Below are 20,150 nucleotides of genomic sequence, written 5' to 3'. Positions count from 1 at the left end.
AAAGAGACACGCCTTCCCTCCCCTCGCCGACCAATCACAGTCTACTTCCTCAAGTCGGGACCCCCACTCGCTTCGAACCGGATCACACCCACAACACCGAGCGGCAGCGCGGAAGCAACCCGGACTCAGGCGCACTCGAGGCGGACGCAAAAGTTCAAGCCATGGCCACCCCGGTGAGCGACCAGGAGAAGCGCAAGCAAATCAGCATCCGCGGCATCGTGGGTGTGGAGAATGTGGCCGAGCTGAAGAAGGGCTTCAACCGGCACCTGCACTTCACGCTGGTCAAGGACCGGAACATCGCCACCCCGCGGGACTACTACTTCGCCCTGGCGCACACCGTCCGCGACCACCTGGTGGGACGCTGGATCCGAACGCAGCAGTTCTACTACGAGGCGGACCCCAAGGTACAAGCAGTAAAGTTGGAGCACATAAAAAAAAAAAAAAAAAAAGTAAACGAAAAATATGGATTCGTAAAATTGTGTGGGTTTTTAAAAAAAATATATTTATTGATAAGTCAGTCAATGGTTATTTAATTAATTAAAGTGAACGAAAATAACTTTATTTTGAGGAAACGAATTCATTTTCATTTTTAAATATTATTTTTTTTAATTTCAGTTGATTACCAAATAGTTTAGAGATATTAAACACGTCAATGAATATTTAAAACTGTTTATTTTCATTTTGTTGTTTTGGATTAATTAATTCTACAATAATTGAATGCGACAAAAGGCTCTAAAAAATGCATGTAAAATTGATCACTGTCTAAAAATTTATTTTGATGATAAAATCCATCCATCCATTTTCTTTGCCCCTTATCCTCACGAGGGTCACCCCGAACTGGTTGCCAGCCAATTGCAGGGCACATAGAGACAAATGACCAATCGCATCTATGGTCAATTTAGAGTGTCCAATTAATTTTGCATCTTTTGGGAATCTGGGAGGAAACCAGAGTGCCCACCCGGAGAAAACCCACGCAGGCACGGGGAGAACATGCAAACGGCACCCTAGGCGGGTCCGGGATCGAATCCGGGACCTCAGAAGTGTGAGGCCAACGCTTTACCAGCTGCCGCCTTGATGATAAAATAATTCAGTCGAATGCTTTAAATGTTTAAACGTTGTTTGGTGCTTTAATTCTTACTGTTTTCCCCGCGACCGACCGCAGAGGGTGTACTACCTGTCCCTGGAGTTCTACATGGGCCGCACGCTGCAGAACACCATGATCAACTTGGGTCTGCAAAACGCCTGCGACGAAGCCATCTACCAGGTCTGCCCGCCTCACCCGCGTACCAACCGTCGGGCGTGTTTGTTAGCATGTTGTTGTTGTTGTTGTTGTGTAGTTGGGCCTAGACATGGAGGAGCTGGAGGAGGTGGAGGAGGACGCGGGCCTGGGCAACGGAGGCCTGGGCAGACTTGCAGGTAGAAGGAGGTTGAATCTGTTACCAAAGACAAACAATACGAAATATTTGGCTCTCGGGAAACCTCGGGAGGGCGGAGAGTCCGGGAACGCCAGCCAGACGTGTTGCGAAATCCGCTCGGCGGCCACGGCGACGTTAGCGCGGCGCGGCCGCGGGATGCAAGCGAGCCCATTTTGCACATTTTTCAAGATGTGAGCTGTCGGTTGGGCCGATTTGACTTGCGATACAAGTCGACTCGACTCACTTCGTGATTAAGCATAAGTTGAGCAAATAGTGAACAATTCTTGCAAAAAAGAAAATAAAAATGACGTTTGACAGACAATCCCAGTTGAACTTTGCGCTCAAACTAAACATAAAGAAAATTATACCTCCCGTTTTTAAAAATGACCACATAGCTGAGGCTTTCGGCCCTGCTAGCTTCATGCTAATGCTAAATAGCATTTGTGTTTTTCTGCTGTAATCATTCCAGCAACACATTGAAGACAAACAATTCGATGCGATTGGCTGGCAACCAGTTCAGGGTGTACCCCGCCTCCTGCCCGTTGACAGCTGGGATAGGCTCCAGCGCTCCCGCGACCCTCCTGAGGATAAGCGGCTGAGAAAATGGATGGATGATATACGTTGACGTGAGAAATTGTACATAATGAAGCGCTTACTTCAGCTAGCATCAAAGCATGACAACAAACAGGGCACATGTTTACGTTTTTGTTGTTTGTTGTTGTTTGACAGCACTTATTCCTAAAGAAGCAACCGGAGTCCATATTGTATGGTCTAAAATATGTATTTATTTTTTTTGCCCGCGCACAGCCTGCTTCCTGGACTCCATGGCCACGCTGGGGCTGGCGGCGTACGGTTACGGCATCCGCTACGAGTACGGAATCTTTAACCAGAAAATTCGGGACGGCTGGCAGGTCAGTGTTCAGAGTGTGCCTGGAATCGATTTTTGTTTGTTTGTTATTATTATCATAAAATCAGGCACGGGGCCAAAGTAGAGGAGGTCACAATGCGGCGAGCGCTAATCATTAACGCTAGCGGGCCTGCTTTTGTTTGCCCTTTTGGATTTCTGCTTATTTGCAGTGCAAACATGTCCTTCCGCACGGACCGCTTCATATTCGCAAAATTGATCACGGTGATCGGTATCGTCACCGAAATTGATCCGATAAATGCGAACGCGTCAAAATATTTCATGTACCCGCATGATTTAAAAGAGAGCTAAAGCAGTAATACTTCAAAGATTGGACGTAATGCATTTTTTTTTTTAAAAAAGACTACACAAATAGTTGACCAAAAAAATGCAAACCTATTCAGAAATGTTAAAATTCTAGACAAAAAATGAAATTTATAAAAAAAATATATATATATATATATTTGTTTGTTTATAATATTATTTATATTTATATTATTTGTTTGTTTATAATATTATTTATATTTATATTATTTGCCGAAATGCACAAATATTATGACAGAAATCAAAATAATTGATGAAAAGATTATTCTTGATGGAAAATACATTAGGCAATAAATATTAATATTAGCAGAAAAAAATATATATACATATACTTGCCCAAAAAAGAACTACAGGAGAGAACAAATTGTAGCAAAAAATGAAAATATTTCCCACATTATAAAAAAATATATATATCTATATTTGTATGGTTTTTTTATTTATAATATTATTTATATTATTTGCCGAAATACACAAATATTATGACATAAACCAAAGTACTTGATGAAAACTTTTTATTCTTGATGGAAAATACATTAGGCAATAAATAGTAATATTAGCAAGAAAATTATATATATATATACTTGCCCAAAAAAAACTACAGCAGAGAACAAATTGTAGCAAAAAATGAAAATATTTCCCAAATTATCTAATAAAAATGTAAGTAGTAGAAAAATAAATAAATATTGGGGGTGGAATATGTTCCAAACCAATATTAGCAAACAATTATATTTAGAAAAGCAAAAAAAAAAAAAAAAAAGTCTTTTTGAAAATAATCTTTCCTTCGCCGTCATTGCGCCCGCAGGTGGAGGAGGCGGACGATTGGCTGCGCCACGGCAACCCCTGGGAGAAGGCCCGCCCCGAGTACATGCTGCCCGTCCACTTCTACGGACGCGTGGAGGAGACCGAGGACGGCCCCAAGTGGGTCGACACGCAGGTACCTGGTAAAGTCCGACCGTCGTGCGTCCGCGGGAGACAGAAAACGCTTCGACGTGTGCCCGACATCGTTGCCCCGCCCACATTTATTGCTAATAAAAGCATTGTTTTTACTGTAATTTCCAGCCTATTAGACGCAACTTTTTTCACACGCTTTCAACCCTGCGGCGATGGGGCTAATTTGTGCATTTTTTTCTAACGGCCGCAAGGGAGCAGTCGAGCTGAAAAGGTAAGAATGGAATATATGTGCCGAGGGAGTGACTTTTACCGGTCTGTTTTTTTTTTTTTTTTTACGGGCCCTGTTAGCGCTGCGTTAGCCTGTTGCTGCTGTGTTACTGTCATGTGTCAATGATTTTTACCAGTATGTTTGTTTTTTTTTAAACTGACCCTGTTAGGCCGCGTTTAGCTTTAGCTCTACGGCAGCGGTTTGCTGCTGTGTACCTGCCGTGTCTCAATGATTTTAACTGGTGTGTTTTTTTTTTTTTTCAACTGACCCTGTTAGCGTCGCGTTGGATCTATGCCAGCGCTTTGCTGCTGTGTAACTGCTGTGTCTCAGTGATTTTTGCCAGTATGTTTTTTGTTGACCGGCCCCATTACAGCCACGCTAGCGTTAGCGCCGCGCTAGCGTGTTGCTGCTGTGTTACTGCCGTGTCTCAGTGATTTTTACCAGTATTTTTTTTTTCTTAACAACCTGCTAGCGTTAGCGCTGCACTAGCGCTTTGCTGTTGTATTAATACCGCGTCTCAGTGATTTAGGTATGTTTTTTTTTTTTTCACCAGCCCCGTTCGTGCTACCATGTTCTTGCTAAGCTAAGTTAAGGTATTAAAACTTTTTCGGTGTACAATCTTTCTTTGTAAATATTTAATTGTGGGCACATGCGGCTTATACACAGGTGCGGCTTATGTACATACAAAATGGTATTTCCTGGGTGCGGTTTATAATCAGGTGCGCTCTGTAGGCGGGGAATTACGGTAAATCTGTGAAGGTACTTTTTGTTTTTGTGCCAATTTTGGTGCCCCGCGACTTCACCCTGTACTCGCGTCCGAGCCGTTTAGGTGGTGCTGGCCATGCCGTACGACACGCCCATCCCGGGCTACATGAACAACACGGTCAACACCATGCGTCTGTGGTCCGCTCGTGCGCCCAACGACTTCAACCTGAGAGACTGTGAGCCTCCCGTGACTCTTTGCAAAACAGTTTCCTGTTCCTCGGTGAGGAAAGAACTGCACCTTACGACAAAAAAAAAATGTGTTGCTTGTCCGCAGTTAACGTGGGGGATTACATCCAGGCCGTCCTGGACCGCAATCTGGCCGAGAACATCTCCCGAGTGCTCTACCCCAACGACAACGTGAGCGCAAGAATGCGTCTGTCTGCCCCCCCCTTTTGAGACGGTGGAAATGAAACTTCCTTCCTTTGGGTGTGTTCAGTTTTTCGAGGGCAAAGAGCTGCGCCTGAAGCAGGAGTACTTTGTGGTTGCCGCCACCCTGCAGGACGTCATCCGCCGCTTCAAGACCACCAAGAAGGGGACGCCCGCGCGCACCTCCTTCGACGCCTTCCCCGACAAAGTGAGAGCCCGAACGGGAAGCTGGTAAAGCGTTGGCCTCACAGTTCTGAGGACCCGGGTTCGATCCCGGCCTCGCCTGTCCGGAGTTTGTATGTTCTCCCCGTGCCTGCGTGGCTTTTCCTCCCACATCCCAAAAACACGCAACATTAATTGGACACTCTAAATTGCCCGTAGGTGTGATTGTGAGTGCGGTTGTTTGTCTCCATTTGCCCTGCGATTGGCTGGCGACCAGTTCAGGGTCCGTTGGCAGCTGGGATAGGCTCCAGCACTCCCCGCCACCCTCGTGAGGATAAGCAATTCATGTTTTTTTTTTTTTTTTTTTTTTAAATCACAGGTTGCCATCCAGCTGAACGACACCCACCCGGCCATGGCCATCCCCGAGCTGATGAGGATCTTCGTGGACATCGAGAAGATGGACTGGGACGTGGTGAGTCTCTCGGGGGACGTCCCGGGCAGACTCGGGGGGGGGGGGGCTCGGGAGTGGTCGCCCGACCTCATCTGAGAAAAGTCAACGGTTTTCCCTGACAGGCCTGGGACCTGACCAAGCGCACCTTCGCCTACACCAACCACACGGTTCTCCCCGAGGCGCTGGAGCGCTGGCCCGTGGAGCTGATGGAGACTCTCCTGCCGCGACACCTGCAAATCATCTACCAGATCAACCAGATCCACCTGGATGTGAGCGACGCGCAAGCTATGCAAAAATAGTACAACAATATTTGGGAAAAAGTGTGCAAATATTCGTAGAAAAAAAAAACACAATTTGACCCCCCCCACCCCAAAATATATATATATAAATATGTTGGGTGGAAAAAATATTAATGTTAGTAAAAGACCCAAAATATTAATCCATAAAAACAACAAAATTACCCAAAAAATAAATTTATCTGTGTATTTTTTAAAACATATTTGTTCACGTTTGGCAAAAATATTCAAAGACAAATATGCCAATATTTGTAAAAAAAAAAAAATATATATATATATATATTATATATATATATATTTATTTATTTTTAAAAAATTCATTTTTAAATAAAAATAACATGGCACACACACTCTACCCAAGCAGCCATTGTGCTTGCCTGTGCCAAGAACTTTCATAGGTGTGCTATTCACGCTTCCACAACAACCGCTTGAACAGGTTCCAAATTTTTTTTTTTTGGGGGGGGGGGTTAACGCAGAGGATCGCGTCGCTCTTCCCCAACGACGTGGACAAGCTGAGGAAGATGTCGCTGATCGAGGAGGAGGGCGGCAAGCGGGTGAACATGGCGCACCTCTGCATCGTGGGCTCGCACGCCGTCAACGGAGTCGCTCAGATACACTCCAACATCATCAAGACGGAAGTGTAAGTGTTTTCATTTGTACTTTTTTAATTTTCGTTCAATTTCATTCTTGTTTATCAACTCAATATTTGGGGGGAAAAAAACTATTTTCTTCAGTTTATTGCTTTGTTGTTCATTTTTAATACAACAAAAGTGTTTGCTTTATTTATGTTACAATAGTATTTTTATTGATTTATTGAATTTTATGTAAGTTTTGATTTGTATTTTACCTTATTTTGATTTGTATTTTTTATTTTTTTTGTATTTGATAATCATTTTCTTTGTAATTGTATTTAAAAAAAAATTTCTTTCTATTTTTATTTTTTGAATTCGGATAGTGCACTTACTTGTTTGATTTCCTGAATTCGTGTTTCTTTTATGACTTCCTCAAAACGTGGCGACTGCAACAAAAACGGCCAAACGCCACCGGCGCGTGTCTTCATTCCGCACGACGACGTTTGCACATCTCCTGTTACAAACTCTCAACTGTAACGCCCGCGGCCCGCTCGCTGCTAGCCAGATTCCGTAGAACTATTTCCGTTCTCGTAACTCCTGACCGTGTCGCGATCCTGCTCGCAGATTCCGTAACTTCAGCGAACTGGAGCCGGCCAAGTTCCAGAACAAGACCAACGGCATCACTCCCAGGCGCTGGCTGCTGCTCTGCAACCCCGGACTGGCCGAGCTCATCGCTGAGGTCTCACTTGACCCGATTCGCCATCCTCTTGTGTTAACCCCCCGCCCCCCTGCCCTCCTCCCTTAATCAATATCCGTCTTCTCGCTCAGGTGATCGGCGAGGACTACGTAAAGGACCTCGGCCAACTCCGGAAGCTTAACGACTTTGTGGACAACGCCGCTTTCATCCGGGATGTCTCCAAAGTGAAACAGGTGCCCCTCCAAATCTGAAAAATATTCCGAATAAAGCTTTTTACACACAAATGCAAGTGACACAACTTATACATTTTATGAGTTTCGAACCGGCGGTCGCATCCGAATCCTGACACAATTCTGCAACAAGTGAAGTTTGGCATATATCATTTGTAAATATTCTATTAAAAAAAAAAAATAGTCCCGGGTTCGATCCCGGACTCGCCTCTGTGGAGTTTGAATATTCTCCCAGTGCCTGCGTGTGGGTTTTCTCCGGGTGCTCCAGTTTCCTCCCACATCCCAAAAACATGCAACACACTAAATTGCCCCTAGGTGTGATTGTGAGTGCGGATGTTTGTCTCGATGTGCCCTGCGATTGGCGGGCAACCGGTTCAGGGTGTACCCCGCCTCCTGCTGCCCGTTGACAGCTGGGATGGGCCCCAGCATTCCATGTAACCCTTGTGAGGATAAGCAGAAAAAAATAAAGGCATCAAGCAGTTTAATTGCACTCCCTGGTGAAGTTTACTGAACTGAAATGCAAACACAAAACTAAAAAAAAATCCCAAACTTAAAACTAAACGTAAAACAGAGATTAGCACACCGTGTTTTAAACAATGTATCCGCCGCTAGCTTAATGCTAACACATAATGGGAAATGCCATTTTGTGTATTATGTCAGGCTAAGCAATAGCAACTACGTGGAGGTGCAAAAACCTCAAAAGTCATGAATATTTGAACACAACTGGTGAAGCAACACACATAGACAGACAATATAACAATGCTCACAGGGATATAATAGTCTTCTGCGAAGAACAACTAGTATTAGTGCGACTGAGAAATGAAGGAGAATGCAGTAATAATTGCATTATTGTATTTCTCTATTATACTTCCCCCAGTTGGCTAGAAGGAGCAGTCTTAAATTGATTCAAAACAATTAAAAAAAAAAACGTTTATTTACATTCCATTTAATTATGCCAATGTGTTGTTTTTTATTCAAAGCACATTACATTTTTTTTCTTATTTTGGGGGGGGTTGTAAAAGATGAATAGGATTTAATTTTTATATTGTCAGGATGGTGACGGGGATGCGTGTCTCAAAAAGATCTTTTCCAAATGTTTCAACCTACCCCCCCCCCACACTTACCGAAAAAAAGTTGGCGAATGCCAGCGCTCACGCACACGCCCAAAAGCTTGTTGTTGTGTGCCTAATCTTACGGCCAGCTATTTGTAAACGCCGCAAGCGCCGATCCAAATTGCACAATTTCCTGGCGCGCAAAGCTGCGTGCGTTGTCGTCAACGAGTTGCTGTCGCGACGTGCCCCAAAGTTGCAATTAAAAGTGCGTGCGTGCGTTTTTCTCTCAGGACAACAAGGTGAAGTTCGCCCACTACCTGGAGCAGGAATACCGCGTGCGGATCAACGCGGCGTCCATGTTCGACGTGCACGTGAAGAGGATCCACGAGTACAAGCGGCAGCTGCTCAACTGCCTGCACATCGTCACCATGTACAACCGTGCGTACGCTCGGCGCCGTCGCGCGTGGACGACAGCGGTGCAAGTCCAAACAAACAATTTTTCCACTAGCTTGTGGGCGGGGACTTAAACTACCACACACGCACTTTCACTTTGTCTATGTTATTACACAATTTGTACCTGATGAACTTTAGCGTGGTGTACATACTCACGTTTTTTTTTTTTTTTTCATCAATCATCACATATTACACTGATTTCAAACTCAAGGCCCGGGGGGCCAAATCTGGCCCGCCGCGTGATTTTATGTGGCCCGCGAAGGAAAATTACGAGAATCGACTTCTGTGATTTTTTTTTTTTTTTTTTTTTAAAATCCGTACTAAAGTTTCAAATCGTCATATCGCAAATGCCAACATTGAGATATTGCAAGCGACATTCTGTGCCCAAACAAAAACTAGCTTGTAAATTTCATCTGTAAATATGATGAGGTGGAAGATTTTCATGGTTTCACATTCATAACGACCCTCTGAGGTAAACTAACTCCAATGTGGCCCGCGACAAAAAATGTTTTCGACACCCCTGACATATAGTATAAACGTGATACTCAAAAAGCTATGCAGTCATCTGCGTAGTCACTCAAAACACTGAATAAAAAAAGATAAAAATAAGACATGAGATAAGGTTATGCGGTCGTTAGCATAACCATTTCAAACCCTCAAAAATAAAATAAATATTGAAACTCATCCACATTAATTCAGGATTTGGAAAAATGCTATCTGCATAGCCATCTGTTTGAATTTTGTACAAAAAATGAAAAATCCACAAAAATCTAAATAAACCACAGAAGATAAAAGTAACGTCCGTCTACATTTTCAGTTATGAAAAAGTACAAAATATGCTATTTGATTTGGTTTCATGCTAGCCGTGTCTGCGTAGTCATTAAGAGAAAAATTAAAAAATTAAAAGTGACACAAATAAATCTCCGTCTAAAAATCTTGACTTTTGCTCAGAGTGTCATAAATGCCGCTTAGGTTTGTCATCCATGTGAATATAACAAATATGAATGAGTTTTGTGTTGTCCCGCAGGCATCAAAAAGAACCCGTCCGCACCTTTTGTACCTCGAACCGTGATCATCGGGGGAAAGGTTCATGCCGCGAACATCACACACACGTCCACACACGCACGCGCGCACAAAAATATGTCATCCCCTGTCGCCCCCTGCAGGCCGCCCCCGGCTACCACATGGCCAAGATGATCATCAAGCTGATCACGTCCGTGGCGACGGTGGTCAACAACGACCCCGTGGTGGGAAGCAAGCTGAAGGTCATCTTCCTGGAGAACTACAGGGTCTCCCTGGCTGAGAAAGGTCTGCACATGATTTTGATTTGATTATATTTTATATTGTATTTGATTATAATAGAAGTATGCATTTTAGAACTGGAGAAAAAAAAAATCATCAGAACAAACTAAAATAGACCAAATAAAATTAAAAAAAAAAAGCTCATTATATATCTCTCTAAATATATATTTTTTTTAAATAATTGCATTTTCACTTAAAGTATGTTATGGAATACTCTATTTCTATTATGTTTATTTTTCATAATTTATTTTAGATAGTTGGAGCTGACCCACGAGATATAAGAAATACATAATAATAATAATTTACAATACCAGAATTAAAGACAAATCATGACATTAACATGTATATTTTTCAATTGTACATTGTGTAGTTGTATAATTTTACTATACATAAAAAGTAACATTTATTAAAAATATTTGTTTTTTTATTTTTCTGGCTGTAGCTCATTATAGCAGCGGAAAACTAATCCAATTAATGTAATGCAGTCCTAATGCTTATATTATATGAATTATATCAATATTTTATATTTCAACAAATATTAGCAATGCGGTATGTATTGTTGTGTATTTTGTTTATAGAGGTGAAATTATTAATTAATTGACAATTTATTAAATATTATCAATTGATTGTCTAGGGGCTTTGTTTAAATTATAATTGTCCAAATCCTTATAATTTCAGGCTCTTAACATTAAAGATGACAAATTTTAATATTAAAAGTCAATTCTGTGTAAAAAAATCATATTTATTATAAAAATAAAGGACACTGCTAAACTTTGTATTCCATCCAAAAAAAAACCAACGTGCAAACCATTTACATTTTCTGATATTTATGGATGAAACCAGTAACTGAATAATAATGAATAATTTACATTTTCTGCACTGTCAATTTGAAATGGGGTCCTGTTTTTTAAAAAAAAAAAAGGATGGAAATTTTAGTTGTTTTTTTAAATCCTATACACTGATAAAAAGTAATCAACATATTAATCAGTTATCAAAGTAACTGTTATTTGCCGCTCTAATTATAATTATATATATTCAATGTATTTTTAAATCAGTGTTATCTGGCTGTTTTTTTTTTAATTATTATTATTAAGATTTTTAAAGTACAGTACAGTATTCTAATTCCCACGCGCACGTCTTTCGTCGCCGGTCAGTGATCCCGGCCACAGACCTGTCGGAGCAGATCTCGACGGCGGGCACCGAGGCGTCGGGCACGGGCAACATGAAGTTCATGCTGAACGGCGCCCTCACCATCGGCACCATGGACGGCGCCAACGTGGAGATGGCCGAGGAGGCCGGCGTAAAGAACCTCTTCATCTTCGGCATGAGGGTGGAAGACGTGGCCGAGATGGACAAAAAGGGGTAGCCAGAAAAAAATTATATTTAAAAAAAAAAAAAAAGTGGCTTTTTGTGATGTTAAATTTCATTTTTTTTTTTTTTTTTTAAGATATGACGCCATGTCTTACTACAAGAAGATCCCGGAGCTGAAACAAGTGATGGACCAGATCACAAGCGGGTTCTTCAGTCCCAAAAATCCCGATTTGTTCAAGGATTTGACCGAAATGCTCTTCAAACATGACCGGTGGGCCGCAAACAAAATTGGACGCGTTTCTATGAGGTATCGCTTCATCTTTTTTTAATTATTTTTATTAATCAAATGTGCTCGTGTTGGTCTTCAGGTTCAAAGTATTTGCTGACTTTGAAGCGTATCTGAAATGTCAGGAGAAAGTCAGCAAACTCTATCAGGTATCGTGGACCGCATGAATGATCCATTTTGCTACGGAGCATAATTATACAAAACATTGGAAAATTAAAAATTATATTAATTTCCATTCTCATTATAGACACTCAAAATTCATTTGAATTTTTTTTAAAAAAGACGTGAAATTTAAGGCTAAAGCTAGCGTATGCGTCGGCTGCATTTATTTCCTGGTCCAGAATCCCAAAGAGTGGACCAAGATGGTGGTGAGGAACATCGCGGCGACGGGAAAGTTCTCCAGCGACCGAACCATCGCCGAGTACGCCACGGAGGTGTGGGGCGTGGAGCCCACCGACCTCAAGATCCCCCCGCCCAGCGAGCCCCGGGAAGCCATCGAGAAGACGGCCCGGGAGCTCAAGAAAATGTGAACGCTGCCTCGGGGTCTTCTCTGTTTACGTAACGGCTAACACACAACCCCCCCCCCCCAAAAAAAAAAAAATAACAGGAAGTTAAGCGCTTTACTTTGCTTTATCTTGGCCAGGGAATTTTTGTTTCGTAATATTCAAAGCATTAACACGTAAGTCTGTTACAGCTTTTTCACGTTGCATTTGCGAAATGGATTCACTCAAACGGAGGAGGTGGTAGACACAAAAAAAAAAAAAAAAAATTCAGTTTTCCTACCAGTGTTCGCATATCTCAGCTGTATTAAAATGACACATGAATGGCACCCCCCAAACCCCCTTCAAATCTTTGTCACGCTACAGTAAAAGTTTGTATGCTACAATAAAACAGCAGTTCCTTGACTTACAAGTTCTTCCATATTTCCCCATTGGAACGCCACTCATCCGCACAAATTGTACTCCTTCTGCACTCTTTGTTAAAAAGTTGCAACATTGCTACTCATTAGCCTGTCTATGGCATTTTGGATTGCGCGTTAGCATTAAGGTAAACGACGTTAAAGTTGTGTACCGTAATTCCCAGCCTACAGAGCTCACCTGGTTATAAATCTCGCCCAATGGTCTAAAAAAAAAAACAGACTGGATGGCTCATTGGCCAGCAAAACTGAAGTCGCCGTCCGCCATCTTGATACTCCCAAAACAAGCATTCTGACCTGTGCGGCGACAAGTTATGTGGCTGTGAGAAAACATTCCACAGGTAAGTTAGAAAGATTTACTTTGACACTCTTAAAGTTTGTTTGTAAAGTTTCTTTTTTTTTTATTATTTTCTGATGAGCTTAATTCACTTTTCACAAAGTTTTCTATATGGTTGTTGTTCATTGTTCACTCTGTGCATGACCTTTATAAGCTGATGGTTTTTCGTGAAAAAGGGATGTAAATATTTTCCCAAACTTCATCAGTGGATAAGCAAGAAAACACATTTTCTGTGAAAATGTTGATTATTTCATAATACAGAACTCTGCAAATTGAATTCGATTTTTCAAATGTGAGGAAACAAGTTTAAATTGTCTGTCTGAAATAGGACGTCGCACAGACAACAAATGAACAATGCGGTGAGCATGTATTTTCCCATATTTCCAAAAATAGATTGAACTGATTGACATAAAATTTCATGTTTTTATGACAAAAAAAGGCGTAGTTTTTTTCCTTTGTTATAATGATAGTGCTACAAAGGGTATTTTGGGAAAAGTTAACATTACGGAAATCGGGCCTAAGATAATATTTGAGGTTTCTTTGTAGTCATGGTGTTCTATGTCTTTCCTTTGCACTTCGCCTTTTTTGCCTTACCAAGTCCAATTAAAAATCCTTCATGTTACCAAAACTGAAAAAATGTCGAGCTCACACAACCAGTTTTAATTCTACATGCAAAACTTTGAGGAAAAACCCCGCCATAATCCAACCTGTAAATCGTGTCCTCCACTCGTTTTGGGAGTACCAAGATGGCGGCCAACTGGCTTTATCCAATCGGCATACCGCTCAATGTTTGTCCTATCCAGTCTTTTTTTTTTAGATCAGTGGCCTCGGTACACAGAAAGAGTTTAAGGCTAGCGCCGTGCTAATGCTAGCCTTAAACTGTGTGTACCGAGGCTTATAATCAGGTGCCCTAACGCTAGCGCCGCATCACCGCGTAGACCGCAGGGTTGAAAGTCGCGGCTTGCAGGCCGGAAAGTACGCTAGTTGTTTTAACTACACAAGGTGTAATTATCTTTATTTTATGTTTAATTTGACAGTAAACTTCCACAGGGAGTGGCAATAAACATCTTGAGGCCTTGTTCAGCATCTCCCAAACTGCTACGACTGTCCATAAATTATGCTAACAATGCCATGCTAGGCTAAACTTCAACATGTTTCCTCGCCACCGAGTATTGCTTTACGTATAGCCAGTGTTTCGGCGCCAACTTGTGGCATGTTTGTGTGTTGTACGAAGTGCAAAAAAAAATGTGAATACTAGTTCACTGGAGTTGTCAGTTCACTTCCATAAAAAAGAACTTCGAGGAGGTGAAGTCTGATTTCCATGAGCCTTGTTGAGCTGATGAGTTTCAGTCGCGTTACTATCGTCGGACTTTGTGCAGAAATTCCCTGCGATAAAAAACAGAAGAAATATTGCCTCTCTGCCATTTTAGACAGGGACACCGCAACCAAAGTCCGGTCCTCACCCCACCGACTTGGCCAGGCCGGGATCCAAGTAGATGTCGTTGTGGGAGAACCCGCGACTCGCCGGGTAGGAAATCATTTCCAGCGGGACGTCCTCGCTCCGATCCCTGTGCGTGCGAGCTGATATCTGGTACAGCTGGAAGGGAAATGCGACGTTTCACAAGAGAAAAAGGACGTCCATTTTCACTTTCATGAAAAAAGCGGCTGCGTTCTACCTTCTGACCCATTTGGTACGGCACCATATCGTCGTCTTCTGCGTGCAGTATGAGCAGGGAACAGGTCAGCACCTTTAAACTGGACAAAACCACGTCTATACATCAGGTAGCACTTTTTTTTTTTTTTTTTTTATGGCATTACAATGAACAATTTACAGTGCGCACGCGAAAATGATCTCAAAACACGAAAACCCATAAAAATAATTTCACTTGCGACTCCATACGCCATTTCTTGCTCGCTACGCTTTGAATCGAGTCGGTGAATCAACTCACTTGTCTTCATTTGAAAACCGCAGCTTGTTCGTCTCCAAAGTGTTCCAGAGGAAAAGTTCGAATCCCGGGAGGAACGTGTAGAGCTGCGGGGACACCGCGATGTCATTTGGTACGCGCAAACGGACGGACCGGGAGCTGTAAAACGCTGTTCTCACCTTAGCCAGAGGAAAGTTGACAACTACCTCTCCGATACTTGTGAATGGAGCCTCGAGGATTAAGGCGTCCAAGATGGAGCCTGGAAGGGAAAGAAAATAAATAACGCGGAAATTATTTACTTAAGGTGACACGGAAAGCTGGAAAGCGTTGGCCTCACAGTTCTGAGGTCCAGCGTTCGATGCCGGCCCTCCCTGTGTGGAGTTTGCATGTTCTCCCCGTGCCTGCGTGGGTTTTCTCCGGGCACTCCGGTTTCCTCCCACACCCCAAAAATATGCAACATTAATTGGAGACTCTAAATTGCCCCTAGGTGGGATTGTGAGTGCGACTGTCGTCTGTCTCCTTGTGCCCTGTGATTGGCTGGCAACCAGTTCAAAGTGTACCCCGCCCCCTTCCCGATGACAGCTGGGAATAGGCTCCAGCACTCTTCGCGACCCTCGTGAGGGTAAGCGGCTAAGAAAATGGATAGATGTATAAAAATATGTGGTTGTGAGTCTTTGGATATTGTCTGTTTATGTGTGTTCCTCCAACTTTTGTGTTCAAATATCCCTTTTGTGATTGGCTGGCAACCAATTCAGGGTGTACCCTGCCTCCTGCCCGTTGACAGCTGCGATAGGTTCCTGCACTCCCTGCATCCCTTGTGAGGATAAGCAGCGAAGAAAATAAATGGATGAATGATTTGCTTAATTGATTGTGACGTTATGAGGTCTTGTGATGTCATATATGCCACTGGAACTTGATTTCCATCCATCCATTTTCTTTTCCCGCTTATCCTCACGAGAGTCGGGGGGAGTGCTGGAGCCTATCCCGGCTGTCAACGGGCAGGAGGCAGGGCACACCCTGAATTGGTCGCCAGCCAATCGCAGGACACATGGAGACAAACAGCCGCACTCACAATCACACCTAGGGGCAATTTCGTGTCTCCAATTAATGTTGAATCCTTTTGGGATGTGGGAGGAAATCGGAGTGCCCGGAGAAAACCCACACAGCCACAGGGAGAACATGCAAACGTACTGCTTTTGTGCAGTTCAGTTGTATTTCACTTTTAAATTCAATACACTTGCATGGAATTGTTCGTGTTAAACAGTTATTGAGGTTAAATCTTTGTTCAGGATTTGTAATACAGTAATTACTCATTTATTGCCAGGTTTACGTTCCCACCACTCCCGCAATAAGCCGAAATCCGCTCAGTACCGACCAAATGTTTCTTCTCCTTCCTAGCTTCTTTTATTAACCGTGAAATCATCGCAAACTCTCAACTTTTATGCCCACTTCCATCTTGGTTTGTGCCGATTGCTAAGTAGTAAAAATGTATGGGAAAGCATCACAGCAAAATATCACAATATAGCACACAATATATTTAAAAAAAATAAACATCAGCGATGCGGTGAAGCACAACCCACCTTGCTCTTGCAACTTCACGGCAGTGTTGCTTGCGACGCTTTATGAAAAAAAAAAAAAAACAATTAAAAAAAAGAGGAGCTGACACTCGTTTTTGGATCCGCCGGCTCCGTTCGCGAGGACAAAAAACCTACCCGGAGCCGAGCGAGTGCCCCCACAGGGACACCACGGACCCTCCGCTTCGCCGCTTGACCCACGTGTACAGGTGGAGGGCGTCCGCGGTCATCCCGCGTTCGCTAGGCTGCCCCGTCGAGTCGCCGAAGCCTGCGGCACGTCGGGAGAGAAACTGTACAGCGGAATGCGTCTATGAATAAAAATAAGCGTACAGTACCTCTGTAGTCCAGAGATAGAATGTGAAAGCCTGCGGTGCTTAAAATCTGCAACGTTTCATAAAAAAATATTAGCAGAAACCTTAAAATGCCAAATAGCATTTCCCAAACAAACCTTGACTAGTTGCACCCTGTGATCTTTGGCCCTGAAAACAAAAAAGATTTCAGAGCCTTCGTGAGCCTGCGCATAAACCCGATGTAATTCCCTCCGAGCGCCATTAAAACGGGTTCTGCGGTCACCTGGTGCCCACGTTGCCATGGAGATAGATGATAACAGGACTCCCGTCTCCTAGAGCCGCGCGGTACCACTCGGGGCCCCTCCCCGCCGCTGCCTCGTCCCATTGGCTGGCAGGAAGCGTGTGCCTCGGGGGAGACGCAAAGCCAACAGTTTCTTAAGGCGCCGCATAGTTTTTGACTTATAAATACTGCCGAAAGAAGGTGGGAGCTACCATACGCCCACGCGGACCCCCGGCTCCGGTTCCAGGTAGAAGTTACACGTGTGGTTGAGCACGTATTCGGGACGGTTGAGCGCTACGAAGTATGGAACCCTCACTGCAGATAACACTTCACAAGGTCAGCGCTCTGTTTATGATCAATGTACTAGCAGTTAATTAACAAATGGCTACTAGCGACATTCGGCTGGTGGCTAAACGATAACTTCAGTTCACGGTTAATTGTCAGCTTCAGATGATTGCCTGGCAGACGCCGCCCGCCTCTCACCCGAAGTCAGCGGGCGGCCGTCTACAATAAATGAGTCACGGCTAACGTCAAGAAACGACTTCTCATAGCGACTTGACAAGTGGCTGCCATCTAAAAGACATATAATTAGCATGCTAAACACCTCTAAAATCCTCCGTAACGAGTACATCGTAGACAAAATTCTACTGCTCACAAGGGTCTACACACAAATAATGTTCCATGTGCTATTTAAGTGACTGTTTTTTGTGATCCAATTTGAAACATGACGATAATTTGGGCACGTCGACATGGGGAACTCCTCAAATTCGAGCTTATTGGGGGACATTTTGAACGAAAACTTGTCAGCCTGAAGGGGTTGCCCCGATTAGCAGATGAAACGAAATACCGTAATTCCCGGCCCACAGAGCGCACCTGGTTATAAGCCTCACCCAGTACATTTGTAAAGGAAATACCATTTGGTACATACATAGCCCGCAGCCGTGTAAAAGCCGCAAGTGCTCACATTGAAACCCGCATTGAAACACGAGATATTTACAAAGAAAGACGGTACACAGAATTTAACGCTAGCGCTGTCACGCATGCTAATGCTCGCGCCGCGCTAACAGGGCCGGTTAAAAAAAAAAAAAAACATACCGGTAAAAACCACTGACACACGGCAGTAACACGCTAGCGCAGCAATAATAGGGCCGGACCGGTAAAAGTCACTTACTCGGCACAAATATTCCACCGGTCTCACTCTTACCTTTTCAGCTCGAGTGCCCCCTTGCGGCCGTTAGAAAAAAAAATATGCACAAATTAGCCGCTCTTTCTGTGTACTGAGGGTTATAACCAGGTGCGCTAACACTAGCGCCGCATCACCGCATAAACCGCAGGTTCGAAAGCGTGTGGAAAAAAAGTCGCGGCTCATAGGCCGGAAATTACGGTATTTAAAGAGATAGATGTTCAAAAATAATCATGTGATACTGTTTTACTCTAATATGAAGGTGATTTTGGAAGAGATTTTCTGTGGGCGATCTCACATGAAAATATTCCCGCAAAAGGCCGTTTTTTTCCTCCGACACGCAATTTCTCAGGGACCCATCTTTCAATTTTTGGTATGTTGTACTTGGATTAAAGCCGCCATTCCAACCAGACCCAATATTTTTACAAGATTTTTGAGAAATCTTGTAATGTTGCTATTCCAAGATAGAATCAAATGGTGTATAACAGTGAGCTTAGCTTTAGCTTATGGGCATCTTTAACAAATAACTAAAAGCTAGCTTGAGCGACCGGCTAATGGCTAAACTGCGTTCATGACTAAAAGCTAATTTCAGCTAATAATTATAACCTTGCACGAAACAGTGGCAGCACGCAATCTCAAGACTAAAAGATGACTTCAAAAAAATGATGAATAGACACTCGGCGGGGAAGTTGCCACATTATTATCGCGCTTACACAAGTGAGCAAAGATGGCGTAAGACAGCGTCCACGGGCACAGGTAGATGATGAGCGGCACGAACGCGTAAGAAGCCACCAGGAAGGATGCCGCCTTCATCATTTCTTCAAACCTGATCAACTTCTTTTGGGAATTTTCTTGATATGGACTGCGAATAATGTACATACACACACATACATGTATTGCACAAATTAAAATATAGGTTTTAATATATATATTTTTTTACACGTTTTATTTTATATTTTTCGTTTATTTTATTTCATCAAGCCATACGTGCTGAACACACATTTATAATATATATCAATAAATCTATATGAACGGATATAAGACTCACGATAGAAGGGGATAATTGAGCTATTTCAATTTTTATTACTTGGCTAAAAGTTACAGATTTAGTGAGCAAAAGGAGAAAATTTTGCATCCATTGCCCGGCATGTAAACGATGCAAAGTAGGTGAAAGTATATCAAAATACATTTTTAAAACACATGAAGTTCAACGTGAAAGGCATTGTACAATTCTAGAGCTTTGCTAAAAGGTTCAAAAGAATAAGACAACGTACCTCAAAACTGTCCTTAAAACCTTCCACTGAAAGTAGAATGTAGACGTTTGAGGGGAAAAAATAAAACAAACAAATCAAAACATTTCCTGTCGATAACGAAACTACGGAAGTGATTTGACGAAAAATATGTGATTGACGTTTGTGGTAGCCAATAGTAGACAGGAATGCACGTAAGGGGCGGGCTTAGTGTCTCGGTTGAAGCACAAATTTTAAAAATTCGTTTTTAATCTTTAATGTACCACAACAATGAGCATTTGAAACGATGTGAATATTTAGTTGTGTTTTTATCATTTTTTTTAAAATAGATATGATATGTAAAATATGGAAATTCTCCCCAAAACAAAGCATTCATCGTCGAAGTTGTGGTTTGTGTGTTACTCTCAATTCTGACCTCAATTTATGACATAAAAATCCGTGTCAGTTGTCAGCATTTTGACAAGATTTATTTTTTTTTTTCATTTTTTTAACTTTTTATTTCTCAAGTGGAGAGCTGGAGTTGCTAAACTATGTCAAATGGTTTTCCACGGAGACGCAAAAATAAATGCAGGGTAAGAGGCCATTTTGAGTGGTTATACTGTACTTAGAAGTTACTCTGTTAAGTCCTCAAAAAAAAAAAAAACATAAAA

The 20,150-nt window shown here is 42.6% G+C and overlaps 2 protein-coding genes across 4 annotated transcripts; one reads left to right on the top strand and one right to left on the bottom strand.

Annotated features, from left to right (window-relative positions):
* The first annotated feature begins 45 nt into the window (after nt 1–45).
* Nucleotides 46–14,260, top strand: pygl (phosphorylase, glycogen, liver). Its single transcript, XM_061843469.1, has 20 exons — nt 46–404; nt 1,163–1,264; nt 1,338–1,416; nt 2,223–2,326; nt 3,446–3,577; nt 4,632–4,743; nt 4,842–4,924; nt 5,004–5,141; nt 5,475–5,567; nt 5,669–5,815; nt 6,319–6,482; nt 7,039–7,153; nt 7,243–7,344; nt 8,684–8,831; nt 9,874–9,932; nt 10,013–10,154; nt 11,303–11,510; nt 11,596–11,730; nt 11,828–11,894; nt 12,087–14,260. The coding sequence occupies exons 1-20, from the start codon at nt 162–164 to the stop codon at nt 12,273–12,275; spliced, it is 2,562 nt and encodes an 853-aa protein (XP_061699453.1). The 5' UTR covers nt 46–161; the 3' UTR covers nt 12,276–14,260.
* On the bottom strand, nt 14,246–19,636 carry LOC133513101 (lysophosphatidylserine lipase ABHD12-like). Of its 3 annotated transcripts, XM_061843480.1 has the most exons (13): nt 19,525–19,636; nt 18,964–19,112; nt 17,280–17,382; nt 17,071–17,193; nt 16,946–16,976; nt 16,833–16,878; nt 16,636–16,765; nt 16,504–16,541; nt 15,103–15,182; nt 14,948–15,030; nt 14,675–14,753; nt 14,462–14,595; nt 14,246–14,384 (listed from the first exon to the last, which is right to left on the bottom strand). In XM_061843480.1, exons 2-13 carry the CDS (start codon nt 19,064–19,066, stop codon nt 14,357–14,359), a joined length of 978 nt encoding a protein of 325 aa, XP_061699464.1. In that variant the 5' UTR covers nt 19,067–19,112; nt 19,525–19,636; the 3' UTR covers nt 14,246–14,356. The 3 variants fall into 3 exon arrangements, with proteins under 3 accessions (XP_061699464.1, XP_061699465.1, XP_061699466.1); XM_061843481.1 differs by lacking the exon at nt 16,833–16,878 and having other exon boundaries at nt 16,636–16,805; XM_061843482.1 differs by lacking the exon at nt 16,833–16,878 and having other exon boundaries at nt 16,636–16,787.
* Nucleotides 19,637–20,150: the final 514 nt, after the last annotated feature.

Source organism: Syngnathoides biaculeatus, chromosome 15, assembly GCF_019802595.1.
Source record: "Syngnathoides biaculeatus isolate LvHL_M chromosome 15, ASM1980259v1, whole genome shotgun sequence".
NCBI lineage: Eukaryota > Metazoa > Chordata > Actinopteri > Syngnathiformes > Syngnathidae > Syngnathoides > Syngnathoides biaculeatus.
The sequence above is the reverse complement of the archived record's forward strand: the minus strand, read 5'-3'. Positions and strand labels throughout refer to the sequence as shown.

Coding starts and splice junctions, on each gene's coding strand:
- pygl (XM_061843469.1), top strand. CDS start 162: ATGGCCACCCCGGTGAGCGACCAGGAGAAGCGCAAGCAAATCAGCATC. Junction 7,154..7,242: donor TGGCCGAGCTCATCGCTGAG/GTCTCACTTGAC, acceptor CTTCTCGCTCAG/GTGATCGGCGAGGACTACGT. Junction 11,731..11,827: donor ATGCTCTTCAAACATGACCG/GTGGGCCGCAAA, acceptor GTTGGTCTTCAG/GTTCAAAGTATTTGCTGACT.
- LOC133513101 (XM_061843480.1), bottom strand. CDS start 19,066: ATGATGAAGGCGGCATCCTTCCTGGTGGCTTCTTACGCGTTCGTGCCG. Junction 17,383..18,963: donor CGCCATCTTTGCTCACTTGT/GTAAGCGCGATA, acceptor TGTTATCTGCAG/TGAGGGTTCCATACTTCGTA. Junction 16,977..17,070: donor CATGGCAACGTGGGCACCAG/GTGACCGCAGAA, acceptor TTTTGTTTTCAG/GGCCAAAGATCACAGGGTGC.